The sequence below is a fragment of the Callithrix jacchus genome, chromosome 1, assembly GCF_049354715.1.
Source record: "Callithrix jacchus isolate 240 chromosome 1, calJac240_pri, whole genome shotgun sequence".
NCBI lineage: Eukaryota > Metazoa > Chordata > Mammalia > Primates > Cebidae > Callithrix > Callithrix jacchus.
The window spans coordinates 123,936,844-123,960,273 of NC_133502.1; the positions used below are offsets into that span (position 1 = coordinate 123,936,844).

At 32.4% G+C, this 23,430-nt stretch overlaps 1 protein-coding gene across 12 annotated transcripts in view; it reads left to right on the forward strand.

Moving 5' to 3' along the window:
- CNTLN (centlein) overlaps window positions 1-23,430 on the forward strand; it is a 329,556-nt gene that overhangs the window by 150,639 nt on the left and 155,487 nt on the right. For 11 of the 12 annotated variants that reach the window (XR_008481669.2, XM_054256412.2, XM_054256395.2 and 8 more), the window contains 4 exons: window positions 9,950-10,126; window positions 11,919-12,044; window positions 20,276-20,397; window positions 21,779-21,898. Coding sequence is in view for 10 of the 12 variants with exons in the window: in XM_054256412.2 (XP_054112387.2) it covers window positions 9,950-10,126; window positions 11,919-12,044; window positions 20,276-20,397; window positions 21,779-21,898 (545 nt within the window). In the remaining 2 variants the exon portion in view is untranslated. Of the gene's footprint in view, window positions 1-6,389; window positions 6,520-9,949; window positions 10,127-11,918; window positions 12,045-20,275; window positions 20,398-21,778; window positions 21,899-23,430 lie in introns of all 12 variants that reach the window. The other variant, XR_013534372.1, reaches the window with a different exon arrangement.

A 23,430-nucleotide genomic window follows, 5' to 3' on the forward strand; every position in this document is an offset into this window, starting at 1 on the left:
GAGCCAGAGTGTGCTTTCAGTCTTAAACTTTGCATGTGGCTCTGTGTGTGTAAAAAGGGTAAATAAAGTAAATGGAGAATGTAAATTCTATATAATTGGAATTAAACGGTTTATAAATTTGTATCTGCATGTGCAATTACCATTTCATTACAATATAATTTAACATTTGCAACATTTTTTTTGACTGCCTCATATTTTAACATAGGAATGTACCTTTTTTTTACCCTAAACTTCCCTAGTCTGAGACATTTTACATATTTTAATTTTATTTTATTCCAATGCCTTTTTTTTAAAAGATGGAGTTTTGCTCTTGTAGCCCAGGGTACAAGATCTTGGCTCACTGCAACCTCTGCCTCCTGGGTTCAAGTGATTCTCCTGCCTCAGCCTCCCGAGTAGCTGGGATTACAGACATTCACCCCCCACGCCTGGCTAATTTTTGTATTTTTAGTATTTATTCTAATTCCTGGTTATTTCCTCAGGATGAATTCTTTTGTTAGAGATTATGAACCTAAGGCTTTTGAATATATATGCCCTGCCAAACTGCATTCCAGCAAGATTATACTAAGTTATCTTCTCACAGTGTATGAGATTGCCCACATTTTATATTCTTTTGAGTATTTATTATAATTTAAAAACAGCCTTTCAAAACAGATTTATTCTTTTATTTCTCATCTCTTTGGAAACTAGTGAGGTTTTTCACTTTCACTTTTCATGTAGTTTTCTTTTGTAAATGTTCTGTCAGCTTGTATTTTTATCTTGTTTGCTTACTGATACACATGACCCTTTAAATATATGTTAGGGACTGAACGCTGTTTAATGTTCATCACAGTGTATTATTTGCCCACCTTGTTAATACTTTCTAGACCTTCTAGACTCAATTTAAAGATAATTGAGAGCTTTTTTCTGAAGACTTTTTCTTAAGATTGAGCTCCATGTACCTCTTTCTGCATTAGCAGGTATTAAACTTAATTGTTTTCCTTGTGTATCTCTATCTCTAGACTCTGAGCTCCTTGAGGGCAAAGAGAGTTGATGCCTTATCCTTTTCTCCCCACTGCCTTCTCCAGTGATTGATAGTCTAAGTTCAATACATGCTTTTTGAATGAACACATGAAAATTCTTTGATATAACAGTTGTAGGAAGCAGGAAGTAAGTACAATAAAGAGTTAACTTTTGGAAGGGAATGTCTAATTGTGACGTGGACAAAAAATATCAGTAGTAGTTAGCTTTGTTTTCTTGCCAGCCAGAGGGTCTGGTATTGATGGTGACTGTTTGCTGCTAACTATAGTATTTCAGTTTCTCAGGTGGAAGGGAGAAGATCAGATTGTAGTACCTTAATTTGGGCACAGAATGCTGTTAATCTTTGTCATACTTTAGTGGAAAATATTATGCCAGAATTAATAATTGGTTTGCTTTTGTTTGGCTTTTTATGATTTTTACTTTTTCATTGTTTCTATTTCATTTTTTCTCATTTTCAGCATGGAAGAATGTCAGTCTTATACTTTCTCTAGGTATCTTACTGTACAGGATCAAAATAATTTTCAATATATTAGGTTAAGGTGCCACAAATACAGTACTTTCATATTATGCTTATCATCATCTTTTTTTCCACACTTAACTAGTTTTGAGTTTATATCTGTAAACTTAATTTGAAAAGTTGACTTATTCTACAGCATTATTTTAAATGAAAACTGCCTTGTAATTTGTTGCTTGATTTAATTATATTCAGTAATTTATATTTTAAATTCAGTTGTATATGTAAATATGGCCACAAATATATGGGAATTTGATATTTGGATATTTGATATTTAATCAGTTTTCAGGAGAGAACAACTTAATAGTAAAATATAATGTTATGATATGATTTTTAGCCTTAATAAATGAAAGACTTTAAAAGAAAAATTTGAAGTCTTTATCCTTTGTAAGTCTTAACTATAAACTATTTTTCTAAAGGTCTTTGTGAATTATGTTCACAAAATTTGTTATCATACAACTTCATTATCTTGCATGAAAAAGAAACCCTTTCTGCTATAAAAAGAAGGCTGCCAATAGATATTCTAATATTTCAAGCCTACTTTAAGTTCCAAGCAGAATGAAACAGCCTAAGATATTAAAATGTAGAAATTTAGCATATCTAATGGAAACTGCAACTCAACTTTAACTACTCTATAGTGGCACTTCTCTTGCCGCTGTAATAAAACTTAAGAATGTTTAGCGATTTTTTTTCCCTACTATTATTCAAAATTACGTTACCCCTACTGAAATCTGAATGGCTTTTAGTGGATTAATTAAACTGTAGCTGGTTTGCCATCTGGGTGCAGCTTGTTTAGCTGCCTTTCCACAGAAAATTTCTCATGGAGTAAAGAGTATTTTTTGTTAGAATACAGCTGCTAGGCTTTACTTTTTAAAAAAACAAATAGTTTATACTTTCATACATGAGACTTGTGATGAAAATTAATTTGTAGAATATAAAACCTATAAAACCTTTAGAAATAATACAACACAAGCTTTTTAGTATTCTTTATAAATTTGTAAAAAATGTATGTCTTGATAACGTGTAACATTAAATATAATGCTAGGTTTAGGCTAAATATAAAAAAATGGGAAAGAGGGAATTAACTAAATCTGATTTTTATGGCTCAAGTGGTTTCATTAAATTAGAGTGCTCTGTGTTGTTCATTAATGAACTTGTGCCATATGCTTTAACTGTTCTGGTCAATAGCTGATAAAGAAAGGCTGTAGATTTGCTTTTTTTTTATATAAAGCTGGATAAAAATATCCATGTGATGGGCTTTTATCAAAGGAGTTACTTTGAATTCAGTAACAACTACTGAGGCAATATGGCTCGCAATTTGCAACCCAAAGGTAGTCATACATTATTGGAATACAGCCTACTGCGCTTCACATTACACAGATGTGAAGGCCTGATTATAGCTGCTTCATAATTAACAGTGATCCGATTTGTTTTGTGGCATAAATGGTGCATGTGTAGAACATTAGCCATGGCACTCTCATTCAAATTCAACTCAAGGGCTCAGCGGCAGGCGGGTCACGAGCTTCAGGGAGTAGAAGCACAAGCTCCTCCATATGTTCTTGCTGCATCTTACTATGGCTATGAGTGCAAGATAAGTTCCCCAAAGAACCTAATCGTGTTCTGTAATTACAGTGCGGCTTTCTGCTGGCTAGAAATGAGGGAGAAGCTAAAACACTCCCTCATCAGATAATTTGTAAATTACTTTACATGGCGGATGCCTAACTCAGTTGGTTTTCAACTGCTGAAATTATAAATAATTGTAACAGATGTGGCAATATGGCTAGCCTCCAATAAATGAGGCCCTTGATAATTTGGCCAACCCTTTGACAGGCCAATTTAATAAAATGTGAACAAAATCTTCTTGCTAATAATTTATCATCCTTTTTCCCAGTAGAATAAATTTAATTACCCTAGCAGTTAACAAGGTCACACCCAGATGCCAAACTCGGCTACAGTTTTGATAATGCAATCAGGAATTGAGAGGTGATGACAGCGTTGTTGTTTTTTTCATTACCTGGCTTCACATAAACACAGGTGGCGTAGCTTTCTTGTCAGTTTTTAATAATTACAGGCTATTATGGAATGCATAGTTAGCAGATTGAAAACCACACTTTAGTGAATTTGTTTGAGTATGATTGAGGTTTTAATGTATAGAGATGATAATGTATAACAAGCATAGTCCCTTGCTTATACCATTAATATACAAATTTTCATTGTTTTACTGGTGACATAAGTGTTAAGTGTTTATAAAACTTAGAGTATGTATTATAATAAGTAGTGGATTATACCCCAAAGTCACATATTGAGAGATATACCATAAAGGAAGTTTAATTCCATGAATTTTAGAAATTCCTTTTAGGATACCACTAACAAACATTTTAAATAGCCAGATTTGCAAATTCTGGCAGAATGTGAGGCTTATAGTGTATTTTGGAAAAATCTGAATGTGTTTTATTTTGCTATTTATGATTTTAAAAATATATAGAAAAATCAGTCCTTTCATTCTGGTTTTTAAGTATAGCCAGGATTAGTTTACTCTTCAGATTATAATCTGTAGGTGATTTGTATATTAAGGAGTTAAGACTCTAAATATTCTTCTGTAACATGTAGATATTACTAATTTTTATCAGTACAGTGGGATATTTACATGTCATAGAATAAATTCTTTGCTTGTAGTTGCTCAATTTTGTACCAAAGATGCTACTGTCATTTACTGGATGGATGTACAAGCCAATTGTTGTCATATACTGGATGTAAGTGTAATCAACTTGTAACCCAGTCAGTGTTACGTTTTATGTAGTATATGGAAGAAGTTAAAGTTTCGGAATTAATTTTTTTCCATTTTATTTTGCTGTTCAACAACTTGACTGTACCATATGTGTATTTAGATACTAAAGGAAAGCTAAATTTGACTATTGTTTAGTTCTGAATTTTGCTATAATATGATAGTGTTACAAGAAGAGATAGTGATAATTTATATTTTACTCAAATGTAGTAAATACTTTCTTTTTATTTGTGAGTTACAAATGATATCTGAAGATATTTGGGTTAAAAGTGAGTAGATGGAAGAAATGCAAATATCTATATTTTACAAAGAGAGTACTAGCTGAATTTGTTGATATTAGACATTTTATTAATATTAGTGGTCTTCCTAAAAATAAAGTGTAAGTTTACTACACTTAGCTTTATTTGTGAATTTTTATTATAAGACTATTTTGATTTATATTATGTTGAATTGATATTATTTTTTTCTTTTTTTCAAGAATATGTGACTATGATTAAAATCATTTATTTTCCAGTGCTAGATGATTCAGCTAACAATGTTTATTAATTAGTAATAGACATATTTCTGCATATCTGAAATCAATTTTAAATGTAAAGTCCATCTCTGAATACAGAGATTCAGGCGTTTCACAAGAAAAGTGTGTGGGTATGCATGTGTATGTGTGTGTGTGTGTATGTATGTATACACAGACACTTATATGTTCTGTTGTATTCCAAGAGGATCTGAATTAGTTTTAGAGAACAGTCATTCAAGTAGTCAGTTTTTCTGATACATATATATGTTAGATATTTTATATATACATGTAACATTTTACACACACACACACACACACACTGTGACCCATACTTGATTTTCAGTGAGATACTGTTTTATGAAAAACTATTTGTTTTGCTGTGGTATCATGTCCTTTTTAAAATGTTTTTGTTATGCTGTAGGCTGTGTTATGTGTTGACAAGTTTAGAATTCATAAATTTCTTAAAACAAATAAGATAATGTATGTAAGATGCTTAGCCAAAGGTAGGAACTAAACACTTTTTTGGTAAATACTAGTTGTTATCATCATTGCAATGTAGTTGGGAAAATATATTTAGTTATAATTTGCTAATAAAACAATTTAACTTATAATTTTTATAATTATTATAGCTGTGAAACAATTTTCTATGTATTAGGCAATATTCAGTTGGCCCCCATTCTAATAGTGCCCTACAGTATTTCTTGGATTTAATGCAACATGACTAGATATTTAAGTTGTATAATTTAAAAAATAGTAATTTAAATTAAAAAAAAAACCTAAAGCCCCTCCCCCATACTTTCTATTCTATTTAATATATATCTTCTACAGAACTTTTCAATCAAAATTAGCTCTGTGAGTCAATGTGAAAAATAAAGTTATATTATTAACAATGGCAGTTTAAAAAGATTATTTCCACCTCGGAGTCTTGAGAGGCTACCATGGGAGACTGCCTGGGAGACTATCATGTAGTCAGTCCACTAATCAAGTCCACTAATCATTTTACATCAGATTAATTATGGTATAGCACCATACAATTATATTCCAAGAATATATAAACTAAAAGGGAGCAAACTATTTTTAATATTAGATTAAAAATTTATTTATAAAATACAAATAATTGTTAGAAACGAAAGTTAACTTTTCAAAGATGGTAGGATTTTAAAGGTAATAGAATAAACGTCAACAGAGAGGGGATTTGTTAACTTGATTTTGCTATGCATGTAAAGCAGCCCTTAAAATGGATAAAGATACATAAGGATATGTAAAGATCTATGAGAATATAAATGTATACTGATTTCATTATATATACATATAATAATTATATATGTATGTATTTGTGATTATTATGTTTTTAAAAAGCAAGTAAAAAAGTACAGTATGGTTGTGGACAAAATAATAGCTTTACAAGTAGAATAATCTGACAAAACTCTACTTTAGCCAGGTGATCAAAGTGAATATCAACAGTAATAAATCATGTTGATAGCATATACCCTTGATATGTTGTGATGAAAATGGCACTTTACCTCTATGATCTTCCTTCCCAAAACTCATAACCCCAGCATAATCATGGGAAAAACATCAGACCATTCCCAAAGGAGGGGCATTCTACAGAAAACTGTCAAGGTCATGAGAGACAAGGAAAGTCTGAGAAACAGCCAAGAGGAGCTCAAGGAGATATAACAACTAAATGTAATGTATCCTAGAGGGGATCCTGAAACAGAAAGACGACATTAGGAAAAAACTAAGGAAATATGAATAGACTATGTCCTTCAGTTACTAATAATGTATGAATATTGGTTCAATAATTGTAACAAATGTACTGTACAAATTTAAGATGTTAATAATTGGGGAAACTGATGGGTGGGGGTAGGAAGTCAGGGAGAACTCTGTATAGTATCTGCTCCATTTTTCTGTACATAGAAAACTGTTACAAAAAATAAAGTCTTTTAATTTTGAAAAAGTATGTTAAATGACAAAAATATAATAGTTTTCTTTTTTTAATTAAAGTCTGGGAGATATCTCACAATCTTACTAGTACGAACTTTGAGGGATGAGATTGTGAGATTTATTTATATTTCCCCTACCTATATTGAAAAATTTATATTAAAATTTTAGTCATTTTATTTGCAAAAAGTAAATATTTTTATTTTGAAAAGCATTTAGGCTGGGTGCGGTGGCTCATGCCTGTAATCCCAGCACTTTGGGAGGCCAAGGCAGGTGGATCATCTGAGGCCAGGAGTTCGAGATCAGCCTGACCAACCTGGTGAAACCCTGTCTTTACTAAAAATACAAAATTAGCTGGAGATGGTGGCTCATGACTGTAATCCCAGGTACTCAGGAGGCTGAGGCAGGAGAATTGCTTTAACCTAGGAGGTGGAGTTTGCAGCAGCTGAGATCGCACCATTGCACTCCAGCCTGGGCAACAAGAGTAAAACTCTCTCTCTCAAAAAAAAAAAAAAAAGGAAGAAGAAAAGCATTTAGTGACATGTTCATTGTAAAATCTTTAAGGAATTCAGATAAGTACAAAGAAAATAATTCACCTTACAGTCTCTCTGCTTAGAAATCACACTAACATTTCAGGGTTGTTTTTTACTTTATGCATGTTTGGTGCAATCTATTTTTATATAGATTTTATAATGTACCCTTTTGTGCCTTACTTTTCTCACTTAATTTATCATGGATATCTTTCCATATTAGCCTTCAACGTAATTAGAAGTAAATTAAATGTTTGGTACATTTTTATGGGTTTTGATACATATTTCAGAATTTCTCTAGAAAATTTATAGCAGATTATACTTCCACTAACACATTCTCAAAGTAACCCATAAACTGGATCCAACCAACATTTGAAAATATGGACACTCTTCTTAGAAATCCTAATTCTTTGCTTTTCTTGAAAAATTAGTAAATCTAGCAACATTGGGCACATTCTTCTCTGAAAACAATTGGCTGGAGTTGAGCAGCAACTGCCCTAAAATCCATCCTTACTCTTCAGCAGTGAGGCTGAGTGTTGACAGTTCATTTTGCTCATATTTAATACTTAAAACAATGGTTTTATTAGGAGAAATGTAAACCACTTCTTGTAAACATGTCTCTAACAAAGTGATAAAAGGCAAGAGAGAAAACTATACTTAAAGAAAATCGGAACATGAATAAGTTACTTTGTAGAGGGGAAGGACGTATCTACATTGTTAATAGGTAGTATGCTAAGTGCCTCTGTTGGATGAATTCTAAAGCTATTATTTAAAAACAAACCAAACACATTTTTATTTGCATTATCTTCCTAGATTCTATTTACTACTTTCATAGTATTTTGATGTTCTGTTATTGTTTATTGAAGAATTTTGAAGGAATGCTGCCTAAATATCCTTTAATATTAGCAAAAATATTAATATCAATAGGAATATTAGAAATTAATTCATTATTATTATACTGACAGTATCCACTGTTGGAGCATTGTTAATGTCTTCTTGAATATTTGAGTTATCATTGTAGCTTCTTGACTGAATATTAATTTTATAATGTTTCTAGCTACAGCATTATAATCCATTGATGACTTAGGAAGTTCACTTATTGAAGAACACAGGTTTGTTTATTGGATATACCAATAAACTAAAATTATGTTTTTCTTGTTTTAAGTTTTTGTTTGACCTTAAACAAATTATTTATTTAAAATTCATTTTGCATATGATAGGTGTTATGTATCGTTTATAATTTTATTAAGGGAAACCTAGACAAGAGCAGTAGCCTTTTGAAATGTTAAGCTTGGCAGCCCAGTCAAAGGAAATATTTCTAAACATCATAAATTTGATTATAACACAGGAGAAAAAATAAAAGTTATACAATGCTTAAAACGATGGTGATAAAACAATAGGACCAAATCATTTAGACTTACTGGAAGATAAATGCTTAAAATATTTTAGTTTGATGTTCAAAGCATGATAACGAAATCCGTAATGTATTGTAAGTATGCTAACAATACAATATAAATAATACTTTGAGGAAGATAGTCATATAGTAGAATAAAGGTTGGAAACAAATGAGGTGATTTAAATATAAGGAAAGTGTAATAGTATAAATCAAATATGGCCCCTCTCAATATAAAAATTGCAGGTTAGCATTAGGAAAATTTTGCATATCCTCTCAGAAAAAAGCAGGTACAATTGGAAAGGATATTTCCCATTGTTGGTTCAAAAAAGTTAACCCATGTATATTTTTCTCTTAGTACTTAGGAATATCATTTAGGACGGATGGGGCTTTTCATAAGTTTATATGCAAATATTTTCAGGGCTACTAGATCCTTACTGATAATGTTAAGCATCATAAGATTTTACATTTGTTTGCCTGTAAGTCATCAAAAACTGTTTTCATATGATTCTGTGTTTTCATTTTTGTAAATGTAGTTGTTGATTTGCAATAGCATATTTTCATGGGTTTTAATGGCCTCAAGTACATTCAGTGGAGATAGTAGTCAAATTTTGCAGAAGTCTAGTTTTCATGAACAGTTTTCCTAAAAGATTAGTTTTCTTTTGACTTCTGTTGTTACAATGTGGAGCTTACCATTAGCAGTTTATCTGAAACATGAATAAATTTCAAAGAAAACTGCTGTAAACTGTGTTGACTTAAAATTGTCAGGGTTCTTTGAGGAGTTGTTATTAAATTAGGACACAGTAAAAGCTAATTGTACTTATAGTGCTGTTGGTTTCCTTTTCCCAGGTTTATATTCTATGGTATTGTATGACGCTTGATGACCAGATGATGGATTGCATATTTTCTGAGGGACTGCATGTGTGTATAATCAGAAATTTGAAATGACCAACTGATAGATGAGTGGTGTGTGTCATGCAGCCATGCTTTAAATTTTTCTCTTGAAAATCTATATGACAGCATTATTTATGAAAATACTTGCATATAGACTCTTGGTTATTTTATTGAAAAATCCTATTCTATGGAATGAAAAGGTTCAGCTTATGCTAGTTTATTGTTAAAATGAAATTTTCCTTCTCTGAGTATTTATAATTTCTATAATGTAATGTTATATATAGCTATTTGCATATGTTTATAAATAATGTAAGATGCAATCATACATATATATTTACACATATTCTTTTAAAATCAGGTACCTTGTCACCCATCTTTATCAAGCTTAGAAACATTAATGGTGTCACAGAAGTCTGAAATCGAGTATTTACAGGAGAAACTAAAGATAGCAAATAAAAAACTGTCAGAAAACTTATCTGCCAACAAAGCTTTCTCAGAAAAGAGCATCAGGACAAGTGCTGAAGGAAAACATAAGGTAGGGACATTTTATCATTTTGTGAATTTGCCAAGGTGAGGCTGGAAAGATAAGAGATGAAGTTAAAAAACAAATGGCAGCATTTACTTCTCTGCTTACGTTTCAGGAAGCTTTTGAAAAATATTATGTACCAAACTCTTGATAAAATACCTCTTAGGAATAAGGAGTTTTCCCTTTTTAGAGACTGAATTATATTCCCAAATTAGTTAATTTAATATATTATTAGTGCTATAGCCATTTTGTTAGTAAATTAACATTCTTATATTAAAACTTTTGATAAGTTTTCCTCATCTCTCTGATGTATGAATCTATCTGATTAAAATTTTATTTTTAAATGGCATTTACTCACTTTTCTAATTTGAATGAAAATAAAAATATATCTAATATGTCTTTCAGATATGATGTTTAAAATACTGTTTGGAAAATAAAATGTTAAATGAATTTTAACACTAACTTCTGCACTGCACTTGTTATATATTTTTATAGATTTCAAGGGATAGCAGTAGAAAAAAGCAAATTTTACAAAGCATGTTTCTCATTTATTAATGTCTCAATTTTTTCTTTTTTTAGGATTTATTACATATTTGTGTTATGCTGTAAAAGATTCTATGGAACGTTGACTATTATAAAAATTTCATAATATCGTGTAGTACATACGTTATTTCTAGATAAATTGAAATAACATTTTCCTCAAATTAAGAGCTTTAGCATATTTTTCATACACTTGTTACTTCAGCAATAGAGAAATAATTGTTTTTATAATGGGAAACCTTGTTGTTAAAGTAATAGTTTTTGTTTCTTTCCGTTTTTTCCTATGAGTAGACAGAACTATCTTAATAAAGGAAGTTTTTAAAATTTGAACCATGTTTCTGTGGTATTGTTATTCAGGTTCTCTAAAATTATTAGTAATTTTCAGAAAATGAGATTTATTATTAAAACATAACTGCCTTATATATTTCTTGCCATTTTGAAGTTGTTTCACAAGTACTTAGCTTTATTTAAATGAAAGAAAACATTCCTAAAATTGAAATGCAGCATTACCGGGCCTAATTTGATTGCTTACTCAATTGCCAAAGTTTAAAAATATATTATGATTTTTGTCTGCTTTTAATAAAAGTCAAGAAAAAGAGAGGGGTATCTTGACCAAAATTTTCTTTCTTTTTGTAAGGCCATGCAGTAAGATGAACACTGTGTTACCCAGCTTAATAGTTGCTTTCACATATTCTTTCTCCAGATTGGTATATGAAACTGTACATAATATAAACATATTCTTGTCTCTAGTTAGCCACATTATAGTTAATGACCATATGGTCATTATGGTATAAGATCTACTGTCTGTTGTATTTATATTCCTCAAGCATATTGTTCCTTCAACTTCACAGTGTGTTAAACTATTTCAAAGGGAAAAAAATCCTTTCCCTCTTGTTTCTGGTTGTCCTATCAAGTGTAACCTTGGACCCTTATAGAGCAATTAGACCAGCCTCTATCCCCTCCTTTGTAATGAGGTTTCTTGCATTTCTGAGTCTATAACCCTTTAGTCTTCCCTAATGGGACATCATTATTCTGAAAGAAACAATGTAAATGTAAATGAATATTCTCATTAACGAGTCACAGAGAAACCTTTAGCGGTAGCACTGTGGTAATTCCGCTTGTTATTTCTCTGGTATTCCATGCAGGATTTTTTTTTTATAATTCATTATTAGTATTCAAAATTACTTGTTCTTTAATTTTGCATGTCTTTCATAATCCAGTATTCCAACTAGTTCAACCATGTCCTTGTTTTATTCTCCAGGAACCACCTGTGAAACGTTCAAGGTCTTTGTCCCCAAAGAGCTCTTTCACAGACTCAGAGGAGCTACGGAAGCTGAGAAAAGCTGAAAGAAAGATTGAAAACTTAGAGAAGGCACTACAACTAAAGGTGAACATTAAATCATTTCTTTAGTAGTAACCTTGCAAAGATAAAAATATATCAAAGTAAACATACAGTTCACAAATTACTAGTTGTCATTTTTCTTTCCTGAATGTAATTGCCTATATAAAAGTGTATAATCAGTTCATCTTTTTCTGAGGATTATGAAATAATATAAAATATTTGCTACTTGAAAACTAAATATTTATTTACTACTTTCAAGTTATTTGGTAATATTTTGTTTTAAAATTGGGCATAAGTTTTGTACACTTTCTCAAAGGCAAAAAATAGAATTGCAGCAAGTGGAAAGAGAATTTCTTGTTCTTTATATATATAAAACATATAAAAATAAGGTGAGTTTTAAAGCATATTAACCTAGCTCAGATCACTTACAATTATCCTTTATAGAAAAATTACATTTAGTCAAAATGAGAAATACATAAATATTTTTCATTTCAGCTGAATTTGTCTCAGAACATATGATATTTAAATGAACATTCTACCCAGTTTTAAGAAACATATATGTTATTGGTCTGTCTTTGAGAGCTTGTATTAATACTTCCTAATTCATACTTTGTGAATTCTCTTTCTCCAAGAAGTTGTTCATGCATATTGAACCCATTTTGTGTGACTATATTGAGGGCTTTAATTTTTTTCTCTGACTTTCATTCTTCATTTACAATTACCTGAAGCTGTGTCCTATTTGAAGTTTAATTATATAATTCTTGAATAGTTTTATGACATTTTGTAAGTCCAGTGCTTTACACATTATTAGAATTTAGTACATTTAAAGCTCAGATACTTTGTTGTATAATGTAGATTACTCTTAAGGAGAAAAAGGTTTGGTTTAGATTATGTGTGTTCTAAAACAAAATAGGGTTTAGGGATATAGTTACCAATAAGCTATAATAAATAATTTTAGTCTGCCTTTCCATTAAACATTAAGTTTTAATTTGTTTATTCAGATTTAAACTATTCTAAAACATGAAACATTTCTAAATGAAACTATTCTGAAACATGAAAATCTACTGTTTCTACCAAGAATAAAATGTCCAGATGACCCCAGCTAGCATTTAGCCTACAATAAGGAACTTAGGTAAACACCTAAGTCATTCTCTCATTTGTTTCCTCAATAGCAATTATTGAGCATTGCAATTAGCCAAGCATCTTACTAGTCACTTGTATAACAGGAGACAAGTTGAGTTGCTATCCTTCAAGACTCTTTCTCTAGTTAAGAAGATATGATAAGTAAGTAGTTAGAATCTTGTGTTAAGTGTAAATATGTGATTAAGCACAGGATATTATGGGCATTTTTAGGGAGCCAGTCTGTCATCTTCCTCCTTTTGCATGTATATTTTTTTTCTTGAGACAGTCTTACTCTGTCACCAAGGCTAGAGTGAAGGCACCATCTCAGCTCACTGCAACCTCTGCCTCCCAGGTTCAAGTGATTCTCCTGCTTCAGCCCCCTGAGTAGCTGGGATTACAGGCGTGTGCCACCATTTGCAGCTCATTTTTGTATTTTTAGTAGAGATAGGGTTGCACCATGTTGGCCAGGCTGGTCTTGAACTCCTGACCTCCAGTGATCCTCCTGCCTCAGCCTCCCTTAGTGCTGGGATTACAGGCGTGAGCTACTGCACTCAGCCTTCTTGCATCATTCTTGAAATTTGTTTCCTGGATTCTCCAGAGAAACAGAACCAGTAGAATACACACACACAAAGAAACACATACATGCACATGGAACATTATGTACTATATTTGTATGATTCCTTATCGTAAATTACATTATGAGATTTTGTATAAGAAATTGGCTAACATGATTATGGAGGCTCAGAAGAATAAGCTCTACAGTTGCTCAGGGAATGCTATGCAGCCACAAGAAAGAATGACATCCTGTACTTTGCGGCAACATGAGTGCAGCTGGAGGCCATTGTCTTATGTGAACTAATGTAGAAACAGAAAACTAAATATCGTATGTTCTCATTTATAATTGGGGACTAAATCCTGAGTGCACATGGACATAAAGAGGGGAACAGTAGACACTTAGGAACTACAAAAGGAGGGGAGCGAGGGCTATCAACCTTCTTATTGGGTACTGTGTTCACCATCTGGATGATGGAATCAATAGAAGCCCAAACCTCAGCATCCTGCAATATACCCTTGTAACAAACCTGCACATATCCTCCCTAATTCTAAAATTAAAAAATAACAAGATCTTCAGTCTGCTAGCTAGAGATCAGGAGAGCTGATGGTATTAGTTCCAGCTTGAGCCCAAAGACTCTAGAACCAGAAAAACTGATGGTATAAGTTAAGGTCAAATCAGAAGGCAAGAGAAGATGGATGTCCCAGCTCAAAGGCAGGCAGAGAGAAAGGAATGTTTCTTATTCTATTCAGGCTTTCAGAGATTAAATGACTTCCATCTACATTGGAGTAAGCAATCTACTTTATTCAGTTTACTGATTAAAATATTGATCTCATCAAGAAACATCCTCACAGATACACCTAGAAATATAGTTAACCAAATATTTGGGCAGTCAAGTTGACACATAAAATTAACTGTCACATATGTCATTCAGTAGTAGCAGATCTCTACCTGTTTACCTCAAGAAATCTGTAAGACTGACAGTTTGTTATTTTTGGCAGGAAGAAGAACAATTCAAAGATATTTTTAGATCTGTTACCTTTCCATCCACTTCTTGCATTCCTTGTTTCAGAAAATGTCTTGAAGGATTATATTAATTTATTTCCTCATTCTTTTTTTATGACAATAGCTTTCTGTGATGTGATCCCAAGTTTATTTTCAGAGTAAAGTTCTTTTTTTCCACTAAATTTCTTTTTTTTATTGATAGTTTTTTTATATTCATAGTTTAAGTCAATTGATGATAATCATGAATTTCAAATGTATGTCTTTTAGCAGATTTTCAAGATGAGGAAAAAATGGGAGCAAATACTTTTCTTGTATTATATCATTTAGTAGGATAGGATTATTTATTTTAAAGGAGCCATAAAAAAGGTGCCATAATCAAGAACATTTAGCAAAAGAAGTAGGTAAACAGAACCTGTAGAATAAAGCAATTCCAAAGAGAATAATGGAGCCCAGAGTAATTGACTTTAGTAAGAATAAATATCCCATTTAGTGAAGACCAAAGACTTCATTACAACTCTCCTTTTTATGCTATGATTATACTTATTGCTATTACTAAAGCACAGGTGAGTATAAACTAGTAGTTAATAATATTTCCTAGGGCTGCTGTAACAAAGGTCCATAGCCAGGTGGCTTAGAACAATAGACATTTATTGTCTCAAAGTGATGGAGGCTAGTAAAGTTCAAAATGAAGGTGTCAGCAGAGTTGGGTCCTGAGGACTATGAGGGAGAATCTGTTCCATTCCTCTCCTAGTTTCTGGGAGCCTCAGGTATTCCTTGCCTTATAGATAGCATTGTCCTTTGTCTTCACATTGTCTTTTCTTTATGCATCTCTCTTCCTTTGTCTATATTTCTGTTTTTACAAGTGTATCAGTCCTGTTGGATGAGGGCCTGTCTAATGACCTCATTTTAACGTGATTACTTCTGCAAAGATCCTATCTTCAAATAAAATCACATTGTGAGATATTGGGGATTAGGACTTCAAGATACTTTTAGATGGGGGTGGTGGGGCACAATTTAACCCATAAAATGTGTCTTAATGGTTTTTAAGATACATTTGTTGATCTTAGTACTCCTTTTTTGACCATTACTTACTAATGCATGTTGAATTTTTGTCATGGCCTTTGGTGTTATATGGAACACTGCTCTGGCAGAAGCTAATGGGAGTGTGATAAATAAAAATATTCCATGCTCAAGTGATTATTTTAAACAGTGGATTAAAAGGTTTCTTTTTTTGTGTGTGATCCTTTAACATACTCATATGAGTTGTGAATCTTTAGAAAGGCATAGACACATCTTTTCCCTGATTTGCTTGGTTATATTATACCTATTAATATTAACCAGAAGACTGTTGTTGCATGAAAAATACTGTTGGAAATGCTGAAATAAAGACAAAAGACATGCTCCATAGCACAGTAGGTAGCTTTAGGGTCCCAAGTTGATTACCAAGGTGGATTGAAGAGTGAGAGGGACAAGTAAGTTTCAGGAGTAGCCCATGGTACATATACTTTGAAATGATGCTGTTTGTGCTATCAACAGTAAGTTATGCACATTAAAGGATTCTTGTTATGAATTGTGTATAAATATTAACACAGTATCTTGTTGAGCTTATACTTATGGTTAGTTTTTTGTGTTTTCAAGATAGGTGACCAGTGCTGTAACAAATAGCCAGTAGAAATGGAAGGAATGTAAGCTATTTTTATAAAAATCCTATCCTTGATCCTGACTTGATTAATATAGTGATCTAGCAACTTATAAAGTATTATTTGGAAACCAGTGCATCAGAGCTTTATGAAAGCCACAATAATCTTGACTAATGTGGTGAATTTCTGTTTTATTGACTTTCATGCATTTGGCAACTTGATTCTATTAGTATTTTTCAATGTTGTTTAATAATATTAGCATGTCTTTTGAATACAACATATATGTCTTTTATTTTTCAATGGTCTGGTACATATCATCTTTATACATTCTGCTGAAATTAAACATCTGTAATGGAATCCTTGGTATTTTATAAAAGGTTTTTGGCTTTTTTTTAACTTCTTTAAAACCTTGCTCTTATTTTCTGAAGATTGAGCCACTGCTTTATAAACAGTGCTTATGCGTTTGGTTTGCCTTATTCTCAAGGACCCTTTGTCCAAACCAGAAGATTAGATACAAAATTATTTCTGTTTTTATGAATTTAGAATTAGAATTGCAAAGATCTTTGAGGAAAAAGTCAGTTGATACAATTTTTCCTGTTTTCTATTTCCTAATGTTTCATTCATTCATACTCGTTTATACACAGAAAGAGCCTTGCTAGGCATGATGACTCAGACCTGTAATCCTAGGAAATTGGGAGGCCAACATAGGCAGATAACTTGAGGCCACGAGTTAGAGACCAGACTGACCAACATGGCAAAACCCTGTCTCCACTGAAAATATACAAGAAAATTAGCCAGGTGTAGTGCTGCACACCTGTAATCCCAGCTACTCAGAAGACTGAGGTGTGAGAATCACTTGAACCCAGGAGGCGGAGGTTGCAGTAAGCTGAGATGCTGCCACTGTACTCCAGTGAGTCTCTGTCTCAAAAAAAAAAAAGTTAGAGCCTCTAGTTTAGCTAGTTTAAATGCAAACTCCAAAGAAAGTACTTAGTAAATGTTTTATGAATTGATCTCCTTCAGTAGCTGCCAGTGAAATATTTTTGTGTGTATCCTGTAGGAAAATATATTAATTAGTGGTATAAAATACATTTTTCAATCCATACACTTGATTTGTTATAAGATCTTTGGTGGTAATATTTCCCAAATAAAGTACTATTATTTTACCTTTGCCTATTATATGTCAAAATTTGGATCATAATCCAAACTACGGTTAACCTGTGTTTGTTAGAAGATTATGAAGAAAACATTTAGATATTTTGAAAAATATTTCTTTTAAGATATCCAACTTTTGATGGATGGCTTCAGCTGGGTGTATTCTGGTAGTTTTAAAATGAAGAAATGTTTTTCTTTGAACTGTGTCTATCATATATATATATTTTATTTATTTTTTTTTGAGACGGAGTTTTGCTTTTGTTACCCAGGCTGGAGTGCAATGGCGCAATCTCGGCTCACTGCAACCTCCGCCTCCTGGGTTCAGGCAATTATCCTGCCTCGGCCTTCTGAGTAGCTGGGATTACAGGCACGCACCACCATGCCCAGCTAATTTTTTGTATTTTTAGTAGAGACGGGGTATCACCATGTTGACCAGGATGGTCTCGATCTCTTGACCTCGTGATCCACCAGCCTCGGCCTCCCAAAGTGCTGGGATTACAGGCGTGAGCCACTGTGCCCGGCCCAGATTTATGCTTTTATAAAATTTTACTGTCTATTGCTGAAGTAGGATAAAAGAACAATAGTCTCTAGAACTAATTTAATGCATGATTTACACTTTGCCAACAGCATCCCCAAAGCATGAATCTTTGGATGAAACTTCATTTTAAAAGAATTATTCTTATAAATTTTGTCTATCCAATGATTTGCAAATGATATCTAGTTGAGTCTTATTTTTAATCGTTTAGATTTTAATAATTTTATAAGAATTATGTAAATACCCTATTGTTACATATAATAAATTAAGAAGCAATTAAAATTAAAGCAGAAGGCTCACCTGTAAAACCATTTTTTATAAATTATACTTTAAGTTCTGGGATACATGTGCAGAACATGCAGGTTTGTTACATAGGTTTACACACATGCCATGGTGTTTTGCTGCATGCATCAACGTGTCACCTACATTAGGTATTTCTCCTAATGCTATCCTTCCCTTACCTCCCCACCCCTTGACAGGCCCCGGTGTATGATGTTCTCCTCCCTGTGTCCATGTATTCTCATTGTTCAACTCCCACTTATGAGTGAGAACATGTGGTGTTTGGTTTTCTGTTCTTATGTTAGTTGGGTAAGAATGATGGTTTCTAGCTTCATCCATGTCCCTGCAAAGGATATGAACTCATTCCTTTTTATGGCTGCATAGTATTCCATGGTGTGTATGTGCTACATTTTCTTTATCCAGTCTACCATTGATGGGCATTTGGGTTGGTTCCAAGTTTTTGCTATTGGGAACAGTGCCTCAATAAACACACATACGCATGTGTCTTTATAGTAGAATGATTTATAATCCTTTGGGTATATACTAAGTAATGGGATTGCTGGGTCAAATGGTATTTCTGGTTCTAGATCCTTGAGGAATCACCACACTGTTTTCCACAATGGTTGAACTAATTTACGCTCCCACCAACAGTGTAGAAGCGTTCTTATTTCTCCACAACCTGTCTAGTATCTGTTGTTTCCTGAGTTTATTGTGGTCACCATTCTAACTGGCATGAGATGCTATCTTATTGTGGTTTTGATTTGCATTTCTCCAATGACCAGTGATGATAAACTTTTTTTCATGTATTTTTTGGCCACATAAATGTCTTTTTTTGAGAAGTGTCTGTTCATATTAAAATATTTGAAATTTTCATGAGGAAAGAAACTCAAGAATTTACTTATTTTACTTTGAGAAATACCATTTATAGTTGTGCATGTTTTCTGAGGACTAAGAATTTTGTCTTTATAAGTTCATTTTATGTTTATCTTAAAATGAAAATTTATCTCATGTGCTATATACATTTAGAAGTAGTCAACCATGCCACACATAGTGGCATATACCTGTAATTGCAGCATTTTGGGAGGCTGAGACAGGATCATTTGATACTAGGAGTTTGAGACCAGCCTGGGCAATGTAGTGAGACCCTGTCTCTACAAAAATAAAATAAAAAACTTAGCTGGATGTGGTGCTGCGTGCCTATAGTGCTAGCTACTTGGAAGAATGACATGGAAAAACTGCCTGAGATAGGAGTTTAAGACTGCAATGAGATAAGAACTCCAGCCTAGGCCACACAGGGAAGCCCTGTTTTAAAAAAAATAAAAATAAATAAAAAAGAAGTAGTTGATTACAATTGTTTAAGTTAGGTGTTGACACAACAAAGTAATGTTTGGATGGCTTGTTTTATGATCTCTTTAAGAGTAGTAAGGCTAGCTTTCTCATTCCAGTTCTTCATGGTACAATCCCAGAAGGTTAAACTATGCTCCTTCTAACATAGGTTTAGTCTCATTGTCTTTCTTATATGTAATCCTTGTGCCTTACTACATTTTAATTATGAATTCCTGTGCTAAAGAATTGTTCTTACTCTGATTAATGTTCTTATACTAATTATATTTGCACTGTAACAAAATAGTCATTGTTTATGTATAGATAAAACCTTATGCTGAAAAAGAAAACAATTAAAAATATGTAAGATAGGCTTATGAATGTATATTAATTAACAACAGGTAAAGGAATGAAACTATCTTAATGGTAAAATTTTGAAATTATGTGATCAGCTTAAAAAATACATTGACTGAGTTGAATTTATGAAGCAAATGTATTCTCTGACTAGAAGAATTCTTTTTTCTGCTTAAATACATATTACAGATTTGTTCATGTTTACACACTATTTTCTTTCAAATTTCATATTTAGATGGGTAACCTTTTATTTGAAACATTATATTAATATTTTCTGCAAATGTATATATACTTGCTTTTTTGTGTTCTACAGAACCAAGAAAATGATGAGCTAAGAGATGCCCATGAAAAACGCAAGGAAAGGCTGCAGATGTTACAGACCAACTACAGAGCAGTAAAAGAGCAATTAAAACAGTGGGAAGAAGGCAGTGGCATGTGAGTTACATAGCTCATAAAGGCATTTCCCTAAATATTAAATGGAATGGAGTAGCATTATATAGGTGTCTTAATGGCTTTTGTTTGATTTTAAAGAAATTATTTGGTAGTCAAAATTTTTATTGTGAATTTTTAAATGGAGACTATAACAAATGAAAACAGAAATGTGTTGGTAATAACTGTAGACTTTTATTACATTTGCAGATATTAGCAGTCAATAATTATGAATTATTGTACACATTTGTAATATCAATGGAATAACTTAATAAAAGTATGTACTTTAAAGCAAAAATGGTTAATATCCATGTGATTGAAAAAATTGCTTTTAAATTAATAAAATACAGCTGTTAAAATGTTTATAACCCCAAAAGTATTTAAATTTTAATGGAAAGACTAGAGAAATACGAAATTCACATATATAGTTAACTATCTTAAAACTATTTCAACCTAGTATGCAATTTGAAGATCTTTACTATCCATCAGTTTGTTCTCCAGCTTATCCGAATGAATTGGCGGTCTCAGTTCAATTGCTCTGAACAGGTGTTCATATCTTGGTTAGTCGTAAGTGGCTCCCCTGTTAACAGTATCAACAGAGGGCAAAGGACTGAATGAGTACAGAAAATCTACTATCCTCTCATCTTTTGAGATGGATCCTTTAGGGCAATGTTGATGATACACATTGGTCTGTTCTGTAGAGAAATACTGTTTCTAAATTGGCCAGTAAAGCACTTTTACAAAATAAAAGTGAAGAGTTTGTTTTATGTTCAAAAAATGAAAATGAAAATATAAAGGGCATTTGGCATCACTTATAGATAATTGTCACATCTAATTATTTTCTTTGATGAGTGGAAGTGTTTCATATCTTTTGTCAGTAAAGCAATGATAAAGCAGTTTGTCCTACATTTATTCTCTGTTCATCTAACTTTTAACTAATCACTAGAAGTATGAAATCTACTTTCTGACATATTCACTGGTAATAGTTTTTTTTTTTTAAAGATAAAGGCATGTATACCACATTCATATTGGTTAGCAGCAAATTCTAGATGAGTTGTTTGCTTATAGATTTTTTGGGTTGGGGGGAACCACTGAAATTCTACAGTGCCTATTTTTATTACTATAAGACTGAATGAGAGCAATAGACCTTAGGCTATCATGCATCTGCTTAAAAGTTTCCTTTCCATAGTAGTAAATAAACTTCAAAAATTATGATAGAGGGTTTTGATTTCTACATGCATAGGTTTTAGGAAATTCATCCAATAATTGGTCAACTTGAGTTAGAAATTTGGTCAATAGATACTTTTAAATGTTAAGAAATATATAAAGTAATTATTATTGCACTTCAGACATGTTAATGAAAAAAGCAACTCTGTTTTAAAAATAGGACTGAAATCAGAAAAATAAAGAGAGCAGATCCCCAGCAACTTCGACAAGAAGATTCTGATGCTGTGTGGAATGAACTGGCATATTTCAAAAGGGAAAACCAGGAGCTAATGATTCAAAAGTGAGTTTCATTTTTAACAATATGGACTTAGATATAATATTTGGGAGAAATTTTTTGTAGATTAAAGGACATTAAAGAAACACTTTATAAAAGTTGAAAATGAAATAATCTGATTTTTGTCAATGAAAGTAAAGAAAAAAAGACTAGCTTTTAAAAATATATATGTATTATGCAATAACAAGTTGCACAGTTGCTAGCTCTAACAGAAACTGTATAATATGATCTAGGGATTGTGTTAATTAGTGTGGCTCTCATCTGTTGGAGGTGTCGCTCTTCATTAGCCTGTATTTTAGACACTGCCGTGCTTCATTTTTGGAATGAGGTGGAGAGGGGATAACCTAGCCAGCCATCCTTGTTTGATCTCCTAGATACATACACAATGCAGAATGCCTGAGCTCTCTTGGTTCCCTGCCCTGTCCTGCTAATCCCAGCTGAGCTCATTATGGTGTAGCCTTGCTGCTACTCTTGGAGCCGGAGCTGTCCAAGCTAATTACTGGTAGCAGCAGAACTGCCTGTTAAGGGTCTGGTGTGGATCTGCTAACATGGTCCTTGGTAGTGACCTGCAAAAGTCACGAGGGAATTGCCTTCTTTCTTGCTGTGCACTGCCTGTCCTTTGGGCTTACTGCTGATTTTTCCACATTGGTCTTTTAGCTGCCCTAAGTATAAAACTTGATGAAGGATACTCATATTTTAGAAAACATACAGTTGGTCACTTGATCTTATAATTCACAGGCTATTATATTAAGCCTGGCAAAGAAAGAACACTTCTTTTTTTTTAGTAAGACTAAAAGGGGTTATACCAATATGATTAACCTCTTCTGCTACTTAACTATTACTTCATTTAGAGTTAATTTCTGACACTCAGGCATAGAGTTTTTTAAAGCCTAGGTATCTTTTAGATTGCTAGAATTTAACCTCGTATGACATAATGTAATTAAATGTCAGTAAATTTTCTTAGCTGTAAATGAGAACCTTGTTTTATATACTATATGATAACATGTATAACTCTTGTTTATAGCCTTTTATATGTAATGATAAACTTTTGAGGAAATAACCAGACCAGATGAGATTTAAATGTTATATACTCCCATTTACCTCTTAAAGTGTAGTATACTCTATTAGTTCTAAATATTTGATGCTATAATGAAGTCTCTTATCTTGAAAACTATTTTATGGGCTCACAGATTTGTCCCAGAGGCATTTTCTAATAATTTCAGTAGCTTTATTGAAATATAACTCACAAGTCATACAATTCACTCATATAAAGTATATAATGTAGTGGTATATTCAGAGTTGTACTATTCATTATCACAGTCAATTTTAGAACATTTTTATCATCCCCCTATTCTCCCCACCAAAAGCCCACACAACTTTGCTGTCATTCCCCAACTCTCCCATCCATTCTGCCTAGCCCTAGGAAACTACCAGTCTTCTTCTTGTGTTTATAGATTTGCCTATTCTAGACATTTCATATAAATGGAATCATTTAATATTTGGTCCTAGACTACCTTCTTTCACTTAGTGTAACATTT